Source organism: Microtus oregoni, unplaced genomic scaffold, assembly GCF_018167655.1.
Source record: "Microtus oregoni isolate MIOR12 unplaced genomic scaffold, Mior012 000062F_ref0000492, whole genome shotgun sequence".
Classification (NCBI taxonomy): domain Eukaryota; kingdom Metazoa; phylum Chordata; class Mammalia; order Rodentia; family Cricetidae; genus Microtus; species Microtus oregoni.
In genome coordinates, this window is record NW_024543872.1 from 10,811,255 (window position 1) to 10,832,499 (window position 21,245).

General features: G+C 39.1%; 1 protein-coding gene across 4 annotated transcripts in view; it reads left to right on the forward strand.

Annotated features, from left to right (window-relative positions):
* LOC121439776 (intersectin-2) overlaps window positions 1–21,245 on the forward strand; it is a 111,193-nt gene that overhangs the window by 38,057 nt on the left and 51,891 nt on the right. For 3 of the 4 annotated variants that reach the window (XM_041640408.1, XM_041640407.1, XM_041640410.1), the window contains exons 12-20: window positions 121–383; window positions 1,118–1,267; window positions 3,294–3,434; window positions 4,539–4,626; window positions 7,825–7,964; window positions 9,053–9,133; window positions 17,312–17,448; window positions 19,419–19,555; window positions 20,458–20,555. In XM_041640408.1, the coding sequence (XP_041496342.1) occupies window positions 121–383; window positions 1,118–1,267; window positions 3,294–3,434; window positions 4,539–4,626; window positions 7,825–7,964; window positions 9,053–9,133; window positions 17,312–17,448; window positions 19,419–19,555; window positions 20,458–20,555 (1,235 nt within the window). The remainder of the gene's footprint in view (window positions 1–120; window positions 384–1,117; window positions 1,268–3,293; window positions 3,435–4,538; window positions 4,627–7,824; window positions 7,965–9,052; window positions 9,134–17,311; window positions 17,449–19,418; window positions 19,556–20,457; window positions 20,556–21,245) is intronic. The other variant, XM_041640409.1, reaches the window with a different exon arrangement.

The window sequence follows — 21,245 nt, forward strand, 5'->3', positions numbered from 1 at the left end:
AGAGAGTAAGAGCACTCAATGGCTACTAGGCCACAGTGTTTTGAACTAGATAAGAGATTCTGTAGACTGTGGGAGAAAGCATACACTCTCTCCCTCCTTCATTCCTTTCTCCCCTTTTAGTTACTTTTGAGGATAAACGGAAAGCCAACTATGAACGAGGAAACATGGAACTGGAGAAGCGACGCCAAGCCTTGATGGAGCAGCAGCAGAGGGAAGCTGAGCGAAAAGCCCAGAAAGAAAAGGAAGAGTGGGAGCGAAAACAGAGAGAATTACAAGAACAAGAATGGAAGAAGCAACTGGAATTGGAAAAACGCTTGGAGAAGCAGAGAGAACTGGAGAGACAGCGGGAGGAAGAGAGGAGAAAGGAGCTAGAAAGACGAGAGGTCATTTTCGAGTTCTTTCCTAAGAAAGTCACTGGTTTAATGAGGGAGCACATGGCATCTGCTGAGACTATGATGACCTTTCTGTTGTGACTTCCCCCCAGTGTCATGCCACTCTATCACTTCCCTTTCTGTGTAAGGGCTTTAAGGTTCATGGAAACCTTACCCTGTGCAGGTGAGGCCCCAAGCAGAGGAGGACTGAGTGCCTAGCTCAGCTGAGTGAAGAGCTACAGTGAATTTGACAGCAGGAGGTCTCTGGGTGCCTGCAAGCTTAGGACTCAGAATCAGTCTGAAGACTTGAGGCATAGGCAGATGAAGCTACACAGAGGAGTCCAGAAGCGACCTAGTATTACAGAGGTGCCTAGAAACACTGGTTGTTTTTAATGGGCCAGGGATGGAACACAGTAAATTACAGTACTTTGAAGAATTGTAAATGGAATTATTTCTCTTCTTTATCAGAATAAAGGCATGATTATTTCTCTTGCTTTTTATACCATGAAGCCGTCCTTTAGCTTATTAAAAGAAGAATGACTTAACAAAACGATGACTCTGTGATGCAATGAAAAGTGATAAATGAAAGCCATTTTTGTGGGTATCTTAGGGCCCATTGAGAAAACCAGATTTTCTTACCTGCCCTTAGGTATTATGGCCACTCAGTTCTAAAGAATGTCATCCCATGAGTTTTTGAATCGTGCAATTTTTTAATTTAAAAATTAACAATAATTTGGTATTTACAGGCAGCAAAACAGGAGCTTGAAAGACAGCGTCGTTTAGAATGGGAAAGAATCCGTCGACAGGAACTTCTCAATCAAAAGAATAGAGAACAAGAAGAAATCGTCAGGCTGAACTCTAAAAAGAAGAGTCTCCATCTTGAGTTGGAAGCAGTGGTATGGCTAAAGTTTACATGGGTGTTATCAGAACAATGCTGGCATTACCCGTCCAGGGTTTGTGTAAATAAAAAGGATTCAGTTACTTAAAAGGAAAAGAAAAAAAAAGCTGCTTACCACATGATCTCTTTTACAGTTTTTCTTAGTTTGAAAACTAGTTTTCCACTGATAGTCACTCTACTTAACTGATGTTTGACATCAAATGTTAGAGGTCAAGTTCTTTGAAATGTAGGATGAGAAGATAGAAAGATCTAGAATCCCATGAGCCTAGCCTTGCTAGAATGTCAAGAGTCAGCATAATGAATGCTTACCTGTGCACTGGAACCAAATTTAGTTCTTCTGTACTAGTTGCTTAATACTTTTTTTTTTTGTTGGCTTGAGTGGCATTGAAATAATTTTAAAAAATAAAGTATTATGCTAGACAGTGGTGATGTACACCTTAATCCCAGCACTTGGGAGACAAAGGCAGGTGAATCTCTGTGAGTTCAAGGCCAGCCTGGTCTACAGGGCAAGTTCCAGGACAGCCAGGGCTACACAGAGAAACCCAGTGTTGCAAAAATTAATAATAACAGCAACAACAACTAAATACTTAAAACCATGATATTTTTAGTCAGAAAGGTGTTATTTTATGACCCTAAATTACTTTGTATACAAACCATAGTTATTAATCATGCCACAGTGCTACAACAGAGATTTTTTAAATATTTTTAATTTTTTTTTATTGAGCTGTATATTTTTTCCCTCCCTTCTTCCCCTCTCCCTTTTGCCCTCTCCCATGATCCCCACGCTCCTAATTTACTAAGGAGATTTTTACACCAGAGATCTTAAACCTTTAGCTTCTGTATGCTATATGTATATTAGAACCATCACCTTGATGTTGTATTTTTTTCTTAAAAATGGGAGATTGGACTGACCAGATCAAGGCACTTGCTGCTGAGGTCAATCTCCGGACCAATATAGTAGAAAGAGAAAATTGACTCCCAGAAATTGTTCTCTGACCTGTGTGCATACCCACACAATAAATAAATATAAAATAATTTATCATAAGAAAAGACCTTAATGTCGCCTGTTTTTCCTTTAACACAGTATCATGGGTCAGTGTCTGGAGAGGTTCAGTCTGTACTTATACATGTTAAAGATAAAATAAGCTCTGGAGTCTATGCAACATGTTCCTTTTAGTGTGTATTTTTCAAATATAAGACATGTTATCCAGTCAGACTTTAATCAGTGATAACTCAGTTTTTCTCACCTCACTATTTGACAGCTAGAACTGTAATAACAGAACACCACAGGCTGGGAAGGCTGAACAGCAGAAATGTTCACAGTTCCAGAGGCCAGAGTCAGGGTTTGTGTCCTGGTGAGGTCTCAGTCTGTCCGCACATGTCCTTCTCTGTGACGGGCATTTCTGTTGCATTTTCTGTCTGTTCTTCTTATAGTGACACACTAGTTCTATTGGATTAGGGCCCATTCCAAAGACCTTTTTTTGAACCAGTTGCCTCTTTAAAATATGTTTCTCTAAATATTAGCTAAATTTTGCTTGGAGGGTGAGGTGGCAGTTCATCCTTATGCCCCACCTCTCCCTTTATCTAAGACCTTATTGAAGAATGTTTGCTGTCTGTTTTTTTCCTTCCCCAGGAAAGGAAGGTTACTCTTTCATAAGGAGAAAAGGATTGAAACTCCAAAGTTTCCTCTGGATATTGTTTAACTAAAGGAGATTAAAAAATAACATTGAAGGTAGAAAAAAAGCCAGAGAACATTTAAAGAATAAATTAAATATACTTTGAGATTGTTATGGTAGTTATAAATACATAATTCAGAAAAAATTCAGTGTGTTATATTTGTGCTTTTTCACATAGCATAGGGGATCTTGCTCTCTGAGAATGATTTGCTTCTTGCTGATAACTCTTCATATAAATGAATGTAAAATGGATCTCACTGGATTGTAGACCAGACTGACAATGGATCATGCATTTGATCTTCCTATAGAATTTTTTTTACCATATAAATGATTGTGATTTTCCTATAGAATGGAAAACATCAACAGATCTCAGGCAGACTTCAAGATGTCCGAATCAGAAAGCAAACACAAAAAACTGAGCTAGAAGTTTTGGATAAGCAGTGTGACCTGGAAATTATGGAAATCAAACAACTTCAACAAGAACTTCAGGTAGGTCTTTTGCAGCTGAATGGTCCATAAACACATGCAGTCGTCAGCAGTTCTTCATAATAGATAGTTGCTTTGGGAGTTGTAAGCCCCTGACTTCTTGGCAGACCTATGATAGAAAAGATCAGAAAGTCCATAGGATAGATGTGAGCTAGGTTCTGCTTAAATTTATACATAAATAAATATGCATACTTTGAACTTTAATAAAAAATTCTTTATATCTGTTTAGTTCATTTACAGATCATGGCATTAACGTTGTCTGACATGGGTTTACTCTGCTGCAAAAGTGGCATCTTCCTGTTCTCGCACTTGGCAAGTGAGCAGGGCAGGCCAATAATCCCTCTAATGTGGGGAAGTCCTCATGGTTTGACCACTTCCCACAGCCTTTTCCCTTATCACTATAGCACTGGGAGTCGTGTGTCAGTCCTGGAATTATGACAGGACACCCATATTCACACCATATCATATGTTACAGTAAAACTGTTACTATTAAGTTGAGGAATTTCTGATTTGAAGTTACTGTTTTCAGAACTGTGGTGAGAGGAGATTAAGTGTCTCTCTCAGAGACCTGTCCCTTTGCTTGTGGAGTCTGGTTTATTTATTGCTACTTGAGAATAGGGCACTAGAAGTCTTTTCCACTGGAGAGGCCTCCCACATAGCGTCTTTACTGCAAGTGTGAATAATCGGTCTTCCCCTTGTCGCAGCAGAGCCCTTTCTCACGTGGTTTAAAACTGCTTCCCTATTTCTCCCTGAGACTGCAGTCCCTGTTTGATGCGTACTTGTGTGTTACAGATACATGGCCTGCCTACCTGTGTGGTCTTGTGCATAGAAGCCCCTCTCACTCTGCCAACTGTTGTCCGTTACAGTGCGGAAAAGTTCAGGTCTCTAGACACTCTCCAGTGGTGAAGGAATTCTTTATTACCTTTAAACTTCAGCTGGCCATTCATAAGCATTTGCTTAAGTATTTTCTTTTTATAGCCTATATAATTCTACACTACAACCTTGTATTTCTATTCTGAGTCTTAGAAGTTTTATCAGGTTTTAAATTTAAAGAAATATTCTTAGACATTATATTGTTTTAATCAGATTCTAATTTTCTTTTTAAAGGAATATCAAAATAAGCTTATCTATCTGGTACCTGAAAAGCAACTACTAAATGAAAGAATTAAAAACATGCAGCTTAATAACACACCTGGTAAGTCTCTAAGTTTTGTTTTGTTTCCTTTCTGGATAATTGTTTTAATATAGTGTTATTTTAAAATGGCATTATTCCCCTAAAATAATATTTTGCCTGTAAATTAAAATTTTTTAAATAATGTGAAGAATATTATCATAAGTTGTAATAGCTGCTCATCTTATTGCCATGACCAGATCCCTGATGAGGTAGGAAGCTAAAGGGAGGAAGTAATCAGTGGGAAAGCGTGATCCTGTGTGGGAATAGTGTAGGGAAACTGCATGTAAAAGAGTGAAATTGGCCTTATTTTTTTCCCATACATGAAAATAAATTGAAAATGAATTACAGGCCTAAGCTTGGGCATAGTAGCTCATGCCTGTCCCAAAACTTTGTAGATGGAGGCAGGAGGATTGTCATGAATTTGAGACCAGTCTGGACTGCACAGCAAATTCCGTGTCAGCCTGGACGAAAGAATGAGAACATGTCTCAAAACAACAACAAAGATAGATTACAACCTAAATATAAAATACAAGCTATAAAACTTCTGAAAGAGGGCAAACAAAAGTACCTCGATATCCTTTGCAGTCATTTTTAATATAATATTTTTATTCTTTGAGAATTTCATACAATGTATTTTGATCATATTTACTCCCTCTCCTCCCCTAACTCCTCTCAGATCCACCCCACTTTTTCATCTCACCTCCAACTTCATATCCTCTTTTTTTGTTTTAGCAGGATTTTTAAAAACTATTTAATTTATTTGTGTCTTCACATAATGTCTTGGCAGTACATGTGTGCAGTGCTTGAAGTGACCAGAAGAGGGCATTGGATCCACTAGAATTGAAGTTACAACTGTGGGATACCATGTGGGTGCTGGGAATCAGACCCCAGAGGTCTGGAAGAGCAGCCAGGGCTCTTAACTACTGAAGCATCTCTTCAGCCACATTGACAGTTTTTTTTTTTTAAATCACCAAAAATAGAAAAATGGATTTAGGAAATTTTCATAGAAATAGTTTTTGATATTACCAAAAGCTCAAGAAATAGGAAATAAGCCATTGTACATCAAACTGAAAGGATTCTGCATAGCCAGTGAAGTACCCAAGATGAAAAGGCAGTCCACAGACTGAGAGAAAATATCTATGAATCATTTATCTGATAGGGGCTTGATTCCAAAATATATAAGGAATTCATACAATCTAATACCAAAAAATATCCCCAAAACAAACAGAAAAATTCCATATGGCCCAACTTAAAAATGGGCAGAAAACTCGAATAAGCAGTTCCCCAAAGAAGAGATAAAATGACCAGTAGGTATTTGAGATGTGGTCACCATGGCTAAACACTGAATTATTGTCGTGCCCGCCTTGACCAGCAAGGAAGATGCAACACCGGAGCTCTTCTTGCAAGCAGTTTATTTAGGACCTTGTTCTCTTTCTCTCTCTCTCTCTCTCTCCCCGGGCAAGCCTCTCCCAGCCTTTAAAAAGGCACAGGCCGCCAACCCCGGATTGCCAGGTGGGCACTGCCCATAGGTCCACACATATGCAAGCAGCTGACAATCATTGCGTGATAATAGCATGAGTCAGGCCTTAACCATAATCGGAGTTGATTATCACAGAGAGCACTCGCTTTTGGGATCTCTGAGGGCGGAAGCCAGCACCATCAGGTGCGGCTCCATGCAGCTCTCTACAAATTATCCCCTCAGACTGTTAGGATAGATGTTATCCAAAGGTGAAGAAATATGAGTTTACGGTAAGAGAGGAAAATCTGGCACACCATTGATGAGAATGTAAATCAGAGACTATAGAAAGTAGTAAGGCAGATCCTTAAATCATTAAAAATTAAGCTACCATATGACCCACATCTGAGTGTAGATCCAAAAGAAATGAATCCTTTGTCTCAAAGGACTATGTCCACTCTTGTGTTTATGGTGGCTCCTGCACAATAGCCAAGGGTGGAATCAGATGCCCATCAACAGGAAAGCAGGTAGAGAAAAATGTATGTGCGTGCATACATGCACATACATCCACACAAAACGGAATATTCTACCTTAAAAAAGAGGAAACAGTGCCAAATGTGACATTGTGGATAATCTGGAGGCTGTAGACTCAGTAAAATAAATCAGCCATGGAAATAAAAAAAGTGCATGGTGTCACATGTGAAATTTGAAAACATCGAACTCAGAGAAATAGAGTAGAATGGTGCTTACCATAAAAGTGGGTTTTACCACAAAAAGGGATTAGGTATGTTAAAGCAGAATAGCTATAATGTAGACTACTATGCAGATGGAACTAGATCTACATGTCCTAATGGTAAGATATATTGTTAAATTTAAAACAACTTAGGACTGATATGTGGCTCAGTAACAGAGTGCTTATCTAGCATGCATGTGTCCATTGTTCACTATCACCAAAATTTAAGTAAGAAAGTAAGGAAATAAATAAATGATATATGTATGTGTGTATGTTACAGAATGCTGTAGATAATATGAGCCTGTCAAGTAGAAGTTGGTTGAATGCACATGTATCTAAGTACAAATGCTTAAAAGGAGAATGTAGGGTTTCAGATAAAGGATGACTTAAGTTTTTACTCTGTGTGTTTAATTTTATTCAAATTCTATACTTGATTTCTATACTTTAAAATTACAAAATTTTGGAATATGTATTTAGATAGTAATGTTACTATTTCATCTTAATGGAAATCACTATATTCAGACCTAGTTTCTGTATCCTTGTGTAAATATTTTTAGGTCTTGTACAGTGAAACTCTCTCCTCTTACCTCTTAAAATGTGTTATTAAATAGTTCTGTTAGTAATACTTATTGGGTCTTTTCTGTGAGTAGTCCTCTGTTCTTGAGATCGTCACGAGTAAGTACAAAGCTACTTTAGCAGCATATTCTGTTGACTGAGTACTTACTGTGACTTTATGCCATGGCTTTCTGCTCACCTCGTTAATAAGGTAGGTGGATTGTGCCTCTTGTATCTGGTCAAACTCGTTTTCAAGTCCTGATCCTTTCAGTAGAGAACTAGTACTTATATCTGTTTCCTTTGAGGATCTTTATAAGGTGTTACTTGGAAATAAAAGGTATTGTCTCTTCTCCTCACCTATGTATCTTTGTATGCCCTTTGTATTTCTCTAGTTATGTCATTGTGAGCAGATAGAAGTGACAGGAGCTGCTCCCAAATGTAAACTGACTTCTTTTTTTTTTTTTTTTTACTTCAGATTCAGGGATCAGTTTACTTCATAAAAAATCATCAGAAAAGGAAGAATTATGCCAAAGACTTAAAGAACAGTTAGATGCTCTTGAAAAAGAAACTGCATCTAAGCTCTCAGAAATGGATACATTTAACAATCAACTGAAGGTATTTATCTTCTGTTATCTTCATGTCTCTGTAGGGGCTTCTTGTATCACATTTTCTTAATTGACTATGTCATTTCATCTACTAGAATTATATTGTTTTTAATGCTTTCTAAAGTTTAGTAAATATTGTGTCATAAGACTAAATATTTTTTTCAGAGTTTCCAGGTTTGGGTGCTATGTGCTCTTTTTCTTGGCATCTATGCATTTCACAAACAACTGCTTTTGTCAGTCCTTCAGAACCAAAGTCAGCAACAGACTGGGCATGGTGGGTCACACCTGTAAATCCCAGAAACTGGGAGACTGACACAAAAGAATTAGAATTCAAGGTTGTTTCTCGGCAACTTAGAGAGTTTAAGAGCAGCCTGGCTACGTGAGACTCTGTCTCAAAACAGGGAGGAGGGGTAAACATGGAAATTTCAAAATTGCTGTCGGTAGATCCTCTTTTAACACACTAAATTCTTGTTTGTCGCTTCGTACTAATATAATTAACCTTTATGAAACAATAAAATACTTAGGGAAATCTAAAGAAGAATTTGATATTATAAACTTCATATAATTCATGATTCATTGGTTTATTGTTTGCCTCTGTGGCGGAACAGGTGCCCAGCAGACTGTTTTTCTTTTGGGGCAGTGGTGATTGGACACTGGCACCATATGAGTGGAGATAATAAGTGTTAGCTGGTTACTGGAACTGACTGGAATGCTGAGAACCAGACTACTGGTGTCCACTCAAACTGCAGTCTCAGTTCACCCTTTGCTAACTATGCATAAGGTTATGAAAGCACACAGTGTTATATAGTAATTCTTTAAGAAAGCTATTTCTTCATATGGTTTTTATCTTGTTGACTTATTTAGAGTAACATTAGCAACAACTATGGAATAAACAACAGCATGGTGGCTTCAGTTAAGGACAGAAATGGAGGTGAATAATGCTGAGAGTGTACTTTACATAAAGATATGTTCTTTAGAGAAATTAAAATGTGATTGTTTGTCACTGATGGTCAGACAAGCCAGTCAAGTTATCATCCTTAAATTATTTTTTGAATCTGTACATAGTTTAACTGGCCTCTTATCTGCCTTATCTTACAGTGTGGGAATATGGATGACTCTGTTCTTCAGTGCCTTTTGTCTCTGCTAAGCTGTCTCAACAACCTCTTCCTCTTACTTAAGGTTATTTTCTAATATCTAGCTTCCTTTTTCTTTTAGTTATTTTACTGTTTTATTTTTAAACTGTACTATTCTTTGCCTTTATCTGATTATCTTTGTTTGGAATAACATATACAATAAAACCTTTTTTTTCTTTCTGTTTGCTCTAATATCCTTCTGCTGCCTAATTGCCTGTTTGAGTTTAATGCCAGAAGTCAGGAAGGCTACCCACAGTGTCTTCCTTCATGAGGAATCCCGCCAGTTCCCTTACATTATCTCTGTGGATTGGGTTAACCAATGGGGTGGGTTGAGAGAAAACAAAGGAGATGTGAGAGTAAATCAGCTATGTCCTTGAAAACCATTGCTCGAGTTTCGACTTCCTGCTCCCTAGGGCAGGATGGCTTGTGTGTGCCTGCATCCTGATTTTGCATAAGGAAAACTGTAAAGAACCAATAATACGAGGGCATCATTACTTACCAGGCCTTGTGTTCTGACACACACCTGAGGTGTAAGTCATGGGCTTTGCCACTTCTATTACACAGACTGTTCAAAATATTCAATGATGTCCTTCTTTAATGTAGTGTAAAGAGAGATGATTTATATTAACCACTTGTCCACCCTTATCGATTCTTATTACACCTTCTACTCAGCGCTAGAATGAATGGCAGTAGGCAGTTCGTGTGTCCACAGTAGTCACACCTCAGCGCTTGCTTTTGAAAAGGTAGGGCAGATTTCAAAAGTAGCAGTAGCAAGGTCCCAAATGTTGATCTATCTATAGGATTAGAACATGGCTGACCAGGTTATCTGGTCTTAGAACTTTTGCTACAGATTACATAGAAACATAAGTGTGAATCTCTTCATTGTGAAATGAGGTTCAGTACAGATTTGTGGACTGTACTCACCCGTAGGGTACTGTCTTATTCTTCTGGTTAGCGTTGGTTTTCTACAGGCCAGCAGATTATTTTGTCTTGCTTTACTTTCTTCCTTCTGCTTCTTGCATTCTAGTTTTTCATTGCTTTTTGAAACTTTCATCAGAGACAATTTAGGACACCAAAGGAGTGTGAAGTGTGTAAGTCACTGGATAGTAAACTTGAGTGTAGCTACAGAAAGCTAGAAAAGAAGCCTTTGTAGTGGTGACCAGCACTGAGGATTTCCATTGACTTCCTCTGAGGACTGCACAGAAAGCACCATTTCAGCCGAGTAATAAGCAGAAGCTGGATGCTGTGGATCAGCAATGGATGGGCGTGAAGACTGTTAAATGTGTATGAGCGATTCTGAAGAGATCAGGAAAGTGTGAGGATGAAGGGTATTACATGAAGGGACAAAGAAAAACTCAAAGGAGACAAGAAAGGATGTGAGGGGAAGAGATGGAGGCTCTGTGTAAATACGTATGATATTTGATAAAGCCCAGTCCCCAAAAAAGTAGATTAAGAAAAAGATCCAGGGGCTAAGGAAATGGCTCAATGGGTTATATGTTTGCCATGAAAAGGGCACGCCCACCTGTAATTCCAGTGCTAGGGAGACTAGGTGGTGGGAGGCCCTGTCTCAGAAAAATAAGGTGACAGCTGTATCAGCTGTACTCCAGAGAACAGGGCAGGCCCATGCTCCAGGAGTAGTCAGCCAACACAGACTGCACTCCATGGTCTTGTTTGCTTGTTTTCTTTCCTTTTAAAAGTGAAAGAGAATATGAAGTTGGGTGGGTAGGAAGGTGGGGGAGGCGGATGAATCCAATCAAAATACATTATATGAAATTCTCAAAGAATAAGTAAAAAGATTATAATAAGGCAAAAAAAAAGACATCTGATATTGAACTCAGGCCTATGAATACACACAACATACACACATACACATACTCATACCCTCCAAAATAAGAAGAAAGAAAAGAAAGAAAAAATCCAAAGCATAGATTAAAGGAATTCTTTAAAAAGAATACTTCCACAGATGGGAGGCAAAAATCAGTGAGGAAAGGTACTTGCTACCATGCCTGATGACCCAAATTCAACCCCTAGGACCCGTGTGGTGGATGAAGGGAACTGGCTCTGACAAGACATTCTCTGGCTTCTACATACACACTGTGGCATGCGTGTGTGTGTATGTATGTGTGTATGTATGTGTGTGTGTTTGTGTATACATGTTTGCACACACACAAATTAAGTAAATAAATGTAATTGTTGAAGAAATAATTCTTCCAGTGAAACATATGGGGAAAGATTGGTGCAATTCCAACCTGGTCTACAGAGCAAGTTCCAGGATAGCCAGGGCTGTTATATAGAGAAATCCTGTCTTGAAAATGAAAACAAACAAAAAAAGATCAATACAGTTACATTTGTTGGTAGAAAGCAGGGAGTTTTCGAATATATTGGATCATTGAGAGCATGGAAGGAACAACTACTCCAGGTCAGAAAAAGACAGATGCAAGAGTTCTACTAATTTTGAGATGGGAAGACAAAGGGATTATAGTCTGATGGGGTCTCAGTGAGGTTTCTAGGAAAGAGAGTAGACAGGGGATCAGGAAATTTCAGGATAGAGAAGTCAGCCTTAAGTAGATGCCTTGGTAGGTGGGGGTGGTTGAGTACAAGCTTGGGAGAAGAAAACAATGTGTTGAGCAATGTTAAATACCTATTTCATTCTGGGTCATAAGTTTAAATTGAAGACTACATCTAATTATATGACTTTCCTCCATTAATGTACAGCTGCTTAGATAATGCCCAGAGAAGGCTTGTGAAATAGGCTCATGGCTTCATACAGGCTTGAGATTTTATCAGACATTGGCCGAGATGAAAGGGAAGGGGAGATACAGTTCTAAACACGAGAATTATGGTAAGGATGAACTCTGAAATAGGAACTGGATGAGAAACGATCATAGAAGAGAAGGGGCTGATTAAGAAAGAGAATGAGAAAGTTAGCAGAGTAGAGGTCTCCATGAGGCTGAGAACCCTTTAAAGTAACTGTACCAGGTATAAGAAAGGTTGAGAGCTTTTGTGTGAGGAATAGGGTATTTGGTCAGTGATAGATGTTTTTGATGATAATAGAACCCAAGGTATGCAAGTAGAAATGATCCATTAAAAGAGCATTTAAAAGGTCTGATCTCAGAGTTAGGGTTTTATTGGATCATCAATGCAGAGGTCAGATGTGAATAAATGAGAATCAGTGACCAGATGATCAATAGGTGACATGAAGTCGCATGCATACACATACATGCAGACACAGATGAGCCCTCATGTGCTATACAAACGCTTCTGTTCTTGTTCGGGAAAGAGATGCACAGAATCTCTAAAATACCTAGTGTGGTAAAACCTACTGCTAGTGACTCAGAATAGAAACGTGGGAAGTGCTTTCCATAGAGGAAAAGCAAAATCCGCCAACACCACAATTGTTAGTTGTACCCTCCAGGTGGGTGTCAGGTATACCTTGGGAAGATAAGTATATAGCAGGAAGTGTGGGCCCGAAGAACCACTGCAAGGCATGGGGAAGGAACTGGCTTCTTAAATATGTTTATGCTGTGGACTCCTCTAGATCTCATCTCACAATATTTTAAATGAGGGGCTGAGGGTGTAACTTAGGGTTAGAGCAGCTGCCTAGCATGCACTTAGCCCTAGGCCCAATCCCCAGTGTTATATATGTATTTTAAATGTCATCAAATATAAAAGTTCAAGTATATGTGATTCTATGTTTATGAATTCAAGAAGATATAGTGAGAGATAATAACATTTTAAGTCATAATAGCAGTAATCTGAAATTATAAGAACATCTTCAGTTTCTGTTTACTAAAACTATACAGGGAAAAAAAATCTTCAGTTTCTGTTAGTGAAAATGTCATAAATGTGAGTAATACCATGGTGATTTGTTGCTTGCATCTGACATTAATGGAATTGTTGGATTTCAATAAAAATTAATTTTGTCCCTAGCCATCCATGTACATGGACTTGTGAACTCTACTACTAATAATTTTAAAACCTTAGAAATGAATTAGCTCTCAGATTACAAGCTATTGCCCTCCAGTGAAGGCAAAGTGGTTTGATGTGCTGTCTTTCTTGAGCACATCAAGAGACTGGGATGATAAGACTTCCCACTTTGATTATGTATTGGTCTCTCTTGATTTTGTTACCTTTTGTACTTACAGATTGGAGGCTTTTGCTAGTGTGAATAGATTTAAGACTGTTGTATCTTACTGTGATGGGTCCCTTTATCATGATATGCTCCTATAAGGGAGGCTTCTTGCCTTAGGACTAGTTTTTCTGCCCATAATCCCAGCCCTGGGAGGCTAAGGCAGAGGACTGCAAGTTCTAGGCCACCCTAGAGTACAGTTTGAATACAGTCTACATGGTAAGAGCCTGTCTCAAAGACACAAAACAAGTGGAGAGGGGGAACTGGAATGATAATCACTTGGCACAGTGCTGGCTATGCAAGCATGAGACTCCACTGAATTTGCTCCCAGCTATCCACACAGAAGTCTGTGATATGGTTAGAAACTCAGTGCAGGAAGTGACAGATGCAATGTGGGCAGGAGGCAGAGACAGGGTTTTCCCTGGGGTTTTTTGGTTAGACTGCTTATCCTAATTGTTGAGCCCCAGGTCTCAGCAAGAGGCCCTGTCTCAGAAACAAGGTAGAGTCATGAGGAAAGATACTTAGAGTTGACTTCAGGCCTGAAAACATATGTATATGCCTATGCTCATGCACACATGTAAACATACATACAACACACACACACACATAATTTTTTCAAGGATGACATTTCCTGATGTATTATTCTAACAGTGCTGGCTTTCTTTTGCCTTGTTGTCATGATATATCTTTTCCCATACTAATTATAGACTGTTAAATATAGCATTGACATTTTATCTTTTAAATAGCATAGTTATAGTTTATAATTTCAGTTTTATATTTAAATTGAGTTAGTGGGTCTTATTGACAAGTTTGGACTGTGAACTGCATTTCTTTTTTTTTTGTTATTTATTTTGCCTCATTTATTTTGTGTTTCTTTTTCTTACCTTTCCTTTTTTTTAGTACATCTACATTGACTTCCTTTCTCTCTCTCCCTTCCCCCTTCCTCCATTTCTCCACAGCGTCATTCACATATATAATGTACTTTGAGTACAGTCCCCCACCATTATCCTCATCTTCTTACTCCTCCCACAACACCTTTTCCTTCCTAAAAAGTCCTCCTTGCACATTTTGAAAACCTACTTCATTTGGTTAGGGTTCTACCTGAGCATGGGTAGGGAGTTATTTACTTGAGCTATGACAGCTTAATAATGGCTACACTCACTCTCCCCCAGCAACCATTAATGTTATAGTCCCTTCAGGGACTATAGGGCTAGAAACTGAGGGTTGTTTTTTTTTTTGTTGTTGTTGTTGAACTCCCCTCCTTCTCTGTAACTAGCTGTACCTTCTACTTTTCTGGTAATTTCTAGAGACTACAATTTGCATACTTGACTTATTTAGCATCAATATTAATTTGTTGCTTGTATATCTGTATACCATGTACATGCCCAGTGCCTGCAGGGATCAGAAGAGTATGTCAGATCCTCTGAGATTGGAGTAACAGATGGTTGTGAGCTACAGTTGTAGGTGCTGGGAATCAAACCCGAGTCTTCTGGAAGAACAGCCTTTACTGCTGAGCCATCTCTCTAGTCCTTTTCCTTAGTTCTTGATGCATGGCCTTGACTTCTGGTATTCTTCAGATTTTTTTTTTGTTGTTGTTGAATCCTATCCAAGCTTTTTATATGAAAAAAATCACAGAAGTAGAAACCTTAATTCAGTTACTGACTGAGCTGGTTCAAAGCGGGACTGGTGTGCTTCTGTGGTGGTTTGGATGAGACTGGCCCTTATAAGTTCATATATTTGAATACTTGGTCATCAGCTGGTAGAACTGTTTGGGAAGGGTTAGGCGGTGTGGCTGTGTTGGAGGAGGTGTGTCAGTGGGGGTGGGCTTGAGGACTCAAAAGCCTAGATCATTCCCAGTTAGCTCTCTCTCTGCCCCACACTTGTGGATCAGATGTATGTTCTAGCTTATGTATGCTTGCTTGCCTACTCCATGTTCCATAACTCTCTGGAACCATGAGCCCCAACTTACTTTCTAATCCTGAGGTGTCCATGACACATTCAGAGTGTGTCCTCTTCAGGAAGAATTCCAGCTCATCTACCCCAACCCTTTACAGCAGTAGGTGCTCTCCTTAGCTCGATAGCCACTGCTTTTTCTCAGCTTCTCAGATGGCTGAGTGCCTGGAAGGAGAGAGTGCTGGGTGTCGGGTGGACATCCGTCACCTCCCTCAGTGTTTCTCTCTCTGGCCTCCTGACTTCTCTGGCGCATGCCAGTGTTTCAGAACTTGTAAATGAGCAGTTTTTATGTCGTATTCAACGTCCTGGTTCTTTTTGGAGCCACAAGAATTACTCAGCTTTTGCTGGGAGAGGTCCCAGTTAATAGACTTTTTGTCCATTGGAAGAAGGCCCATTTCAAGGACTCAGGGCCTGAAATAAAACCTTCTTGGAATGTTACTGCAGCTCAATCTTAAAGGATAAATTGGAGGACCAGTGTACACAGGCTATGATGTGACATTAATTTGAAAGCTCTTTATACCCTCTCAAAATGTGGCAGTCTCCTTAGTCCTGGCCCTTGCCACCAAAAGCTAATATTTATTGAGAATCTAACTATGTAGCTTGCAAAACTATAACCACTTTACCTGAATTAATTCATTTACCCTCCCAGCAGCTCTGTAAGACACATTCAGGAAACTATAAAACTTGGCTGAGATAATACAAGCCATTATTGACAGAGCCTGACTCTAACTTTCATGGACTTCCCATAGAGCCATGCTTCTTAATACTGAGTCACCCTGCTTCTGCTTGTAGTGACCATATCTTTGCTCTCCAGTAGAATGTAGAGGCAACAATACCAATCACAGCCATGGAGGCTGAGCGCTGTGTGAGGCTTCACCTGAACACAGCATTTATGCTGTTGCTGTGTAAGTCCCAGACACTTGGACAGTCTCAGTCACCACACTACCCCTAGGCCAGACCTCCATTTACCTCTGACATGCTTGTTCCTGAAAATATATAGATTGGCCTAGCTTGGTATGGAGTTTTGTGACCAGGAGGGTGAGGGGGACACACTTTTTAGAAGACTAAAATGTAGTCAAATATTTTCCAGTTCCCTCCTTTGCTCTTAAATTTCTTTTGATTATTTTAGGGTGTTTTTCCCTTCTCTTTCTCTGTTTCTTTTGTTTGTTTTGTTTTATTGTTTGATTGGTTGTTATTAGTTTTCTCTTTCCTTCAGTCCCCCTCCCCCACTCTTGTTTAGTATTCTGTAGATTCCAAGGGGAAAAAGCCAATTCAAAATGGTGGCTATTGAAAGAATACAAGGCTGAATCAGAATAGATTGCTGGAAAGGCAATCCCTACGTTGAGCAATGGAGCTAAAGACCAGGTCTCCCTCGTCCTTTTCCCCACCTCTGTCTACAATCTCACCTCTCTGTTTAAGGTCACTCCTGGTTTCACTTGATAGTAAAGGAGCCAGATTTAGTTTATCTCAGTTTAATGAGCCAGAGAAGTTTCTCTTTATAACACCTAATCATTTAGACCAAGAATAAATGATTGCTTCTGAATGGAAATACAGGGAACAGTGAGACCTGCCAAAACCACACGTACAAATTCATTGTGTATATTTGTGCCCAGTGCTGAGCAGGTGGACACAGAGATCCCTGAGTTACCCAGCCGGACCAGAGTACTAGGCAAGTTTCAGGCAGAGAGATAGTCTATCTCAGTAAACAAGGAATTTGGTGGTACCTGAGATGGTGGTACTCAAGGCTGACCTTTGATCTTGACCTCTGACCTACACACACACACACACACACCACAAAATTTTTCTTTAAATGTTATTACAAGCAAATTGTTTTCCATATTTTAATTAATTTCATTTTCTATTGAAAATAACACTTCAAAGAACTGGTTTATTAAATAGTCTTTGTCCTTTATAGATGAACTGATGTGGAAATAGGTGAATTTAGCATGTGTTTGTCTTAATAGGTGCATGAAGTACTTACAGTATTCAAGATTTTATATCATTTAAATAGATATTTTTTAAATATTTAAATCTTTTAAATTTAATTATACTTGTCTTAGTAATTTGTTTTAAATGCAAATGCTATATTATTAAATATGATTAAAATACTTAAGTATTGACTTATTTATATTTTATCCTTAGGAACTGAGAGAAAGCTATAATACACAGCAGCTAGCCCTCGAACAACTTCATAAAATCAAACGTGACAAATTGAAGGAAATTGAAAGAAAAAGATTAGAGCAAATACAGAAAAAGAAGCTAGAAGATGAGGCTGCAAGGTAACTAATATAACTGGTGAATATATTGTGCTATATTGCTATTAAAATTCTGCCAGGCTATGGTAGTGCACACCTTTAATCCCAGCATTGGGAGGCAGAGGCAGGCAGATCTCTGTGAGTTCGAGGCCAGCCTGGTCTACAGCCAGGGTTACACAGAGAAACATTGCCTAAAAAACGAAAAAAAAAAAAAAAAAGCAAAGAAATCTAGCTTTGTTTCTCATTGCTTTATTTATGAAAATTTAAAGGGAATTAAAGGATTATTTTTAGATACTAATCAGATTCTAAAATTTTATAAATTCAATTCTTCTTTTAGTTATTAAGTGCTCATTTTTAACCAATTTTATGGCTTGTCAGTGAATGCTAAGAACGTGCACTCAGACCTGGACAGGATTCCTGGTCTCTGTTTCCTATCTGAGGGACCCTGGTTAACAGACTGTTTTTCTAAATCTCAGTTTCTTCTTTTGTAAAAAAGATGAAGACCTCGGAGATATTGTAGGCATTAAATGGTGTAGCTGGGACTGCATCTTGTATATTGCACATGATGAACTCTCATTAGTTCTCCCTCTCCAGTAGATCCGTCTGTTCTCTGAAAGATCACTTAAAAACATGGAGTGATTTTACTTTCTGACTCTATGCCGTGTGGCTGCTGCACTTCTCTTAATGACACTGAGATGCTCCGATCGTCCCCACGTAGAGCAGGGGAGGGAGAAGGCTGGGACCTCTGAAGCACAGACCTTTCCCTCAGAAACAGTGTGTGGATTGTTTGGCTTTTTGCTTTTTGTCTTTTGTCTGTAAAATCCTTTGTTTCTCCCAAGTTCTCCTGTGTTAGAAATTAGTATGACTGGTAAACAAGTATTAATGAGCCAGCATTTCTCAGAACTAATATATATTATATAGTTCTCTCACGTCTATTTTTATGACCTCCATTCAAAGAAAGAGTTGCCACTACTATATTTAGTATCTTCCCTTAGCCTCAGCACTGTCAGAATAGCAGAAATTATGGCCAGATGAATCTCTGTGATTGTATAACATTATACCCAATCAAAATGGGAACTTTGGTTTATTTTGAGGCTTACTATTTGGCTTATTTCAGCTTTAGTTGGTGAAGAAATTTGGAGATTCCGTGTAATTTTAAAAATGGAAGGCTCTTAAAATACTTTAAATCTCATACTCCTGTTCATTATCCTGATACACAGATTACACCAAAGTTGTGCAAAACTTCTAGAGGAAGCATGTTGTGATTGGATGGAGGTTAAAGGGTTTGAAAAACATTGAAAGAAAACTAGGCCCAGGGGTCTCTCTGTCTACAGCCTCTGCTAGTCTTGATAATGCTAAGGCCACAAGGAGTAGTTGTGAAGAATCCAGACAGGAAGAAGTTTTATATTTGCTGAATGGATCTCATTCTGTTTTTTTCTTGGGTTTAGAGGGAATTTGAGGTCTGGAGAATTGTCAGGTGTACTCTCCAGCTCACCTTAGTTGGAAGTTTCTCTTTGGCTGACTATTTTCCCTTCAGCCCTCAGCCCCCCTTTTCCCTCCCTCAGCCCCCTTCTCCATCCCTCAGCCCCCCTTTTCCTTCTCTCAGCTCCCTTTCCCATCCATTATCCCCCCTTTCTCATCCCTCAGCCCCTCTTTTCCTTCCCTCAGCCCCCCTTTTCCCTCCGTCAGCCTCCCTTTTCGCATTACTCAGCCCCCCTTTTCGCATCTATCAACCCCCCACTTCCCCCTCAGCCCCCTTTTCCCTCCCTCAACTCATCTTTCCCTCCCTCAGCCCCCCTTTTACTATCCCTAAACCCCTATTTCCTCCCTCAACCTCCTTTTTCCTCAGCCCATCTTTTCCCGTCTGTCAACATCTCTTGCTAGTTCTCCAGCGAGTGGATACCAGATCATCCAGCATGTGTGTTAGTTTGTTTTGGTTTTTGTGTACCACATATTTGGACACTGTGTAAACTCTTTATTTGTCTTATTTAAAGGAAAGCAAAGCAAGGAAAAGAAAACTTATGGAGGGAAAGTATTAAAAAGGAAGAAGAAGAAAAACAAAAGCGACTTCAAGAAGAAAAGTCACAGCAGAAAACTCAAGAAGAGGAGCGAAAAACTGAGGCCAAACAAAGTAAGGATGAAGGTAGATCTGCTGAGAGCAACCGAGTGACAGTGACAGATGGAAGATGCTCATCTTTAGGCTAGGAAAGCCTTTTCAACTAGATGTAGGTGGGACTGACCGGGAGTAGACTCCATAACAAGACAAAGACTTTGACTGGCTTGAAAGATCTGCTGCAGTGTTCAGAATCGACATCATCAGGAAGATTTTACTTTACTAACCAGTATGGTTTAGCCACTTATTTAAGGGAAACACAATAAAATTTTAAGCCTTTCACATCAAACTTTTCTCAGAAGGCAGGCTTTTTTTATACAGCTTGGAGTCCATTCTTATCATAGTTCAGTAGTATGCCTACTTCTAGATGAGTAAGCACTGAGATTCATAATAGTAATACAGTGTGTTCAAACTTCTTAACAAAATATTTTGAATTTATCAAGTCCAATTCATTTGTGAGTCCTTCTATTTTCCCTTTAGAGCAAACTAGTAGATCTATAGATGTTTCTTCATCTAATCCTGTTTCCTCACTGGTCTCGTTTGCAGCTTCCTTGTGTACACTGCTTCTCTGTGATCTCACCTCCACTGCTCTAGCCATGTCTCGTCCCCTGCTTAGATGCTTTCCCTGTACACAGCTTGATCTGGCCGATTCCCACACCTTCCCCTAGATCCATGTGAGCATCTCAGCCTATGAGGTGTCGCTTGGTTTAGCACCTCCTACTTCACTTAAGATGAACATTCTTTGCTTTACATTGACTCTGTGACTAGTCAAGATTTAAACCCTAACAAGTCTGAGGCAAGCAGATTCTCATTATACTGTTCAATGCTCATTTTTTTTTTCTTGTAGATTTTAAGAGGCTCTTTGTTGAGTCATAGTACTCAAAAATAGTACCAAATGATGGGAATTATCTTTTCCTCAGGTGAGACAGCTAGTGCTTTGGTGAATTATAGAGCATTGTACCCATTTGAAGCAAGGAACCATGATGAGATGAGTTTTAATTCTGGGGATGTCATTCAGGTAAGAAATGAAGCCTTTCCCACTCATGAGTAAGCTAATTATAGTACGTTATGCTATGCTTCTATAATATTAACTTTGATTTTTACAGACCTCTAAAAATATTTTTAAACATGATCTCACTTAGTCCTTGCAGCATCTCTTGGAGCCACACAGGGTAGTTATTACTACCAAACATGAAAACTTACACTCAGACGTATTCTGACTTTCAGCATTGCGGTGGCAGAGGGGAATGGAAGTTTGTCTTTGGTCCTCAGCCCAGTGTTCTCCCTGTGCTATCAGTTCCCATGAGAAAAGCAGCACCACCTGCAGTGTTCTAATAAAGGAGCAGCAGAGTTTGAGAGGCCGCATATCCTCTTGCGGCTGTTAAAAGAGATGGCATTAAGTTCTGCAGTCCTGACTGAATTTGTTCCAAGGAACAAGTGGTCTTTGTTGTATTATCGTAACCCATGTGAGATAGATGAGTAAGAAAATAGAGAATCGTGTTGATAAAGGTAATATGATTTATTGGAAAAGCACAGGCTTTAAAATTCACAGACTCAGATTTTAGTCTCTGAGTGATATCAAGATAATACTCAATAAGCTATTGTTAAAAAAGTTAAATATGCATCCACTATGACCCAGTCATTCTACTCTTAAGTATCTACCTCAGAGAATAGAAAGCACATGTCCTCGTGAATCCAGGTGTCCATA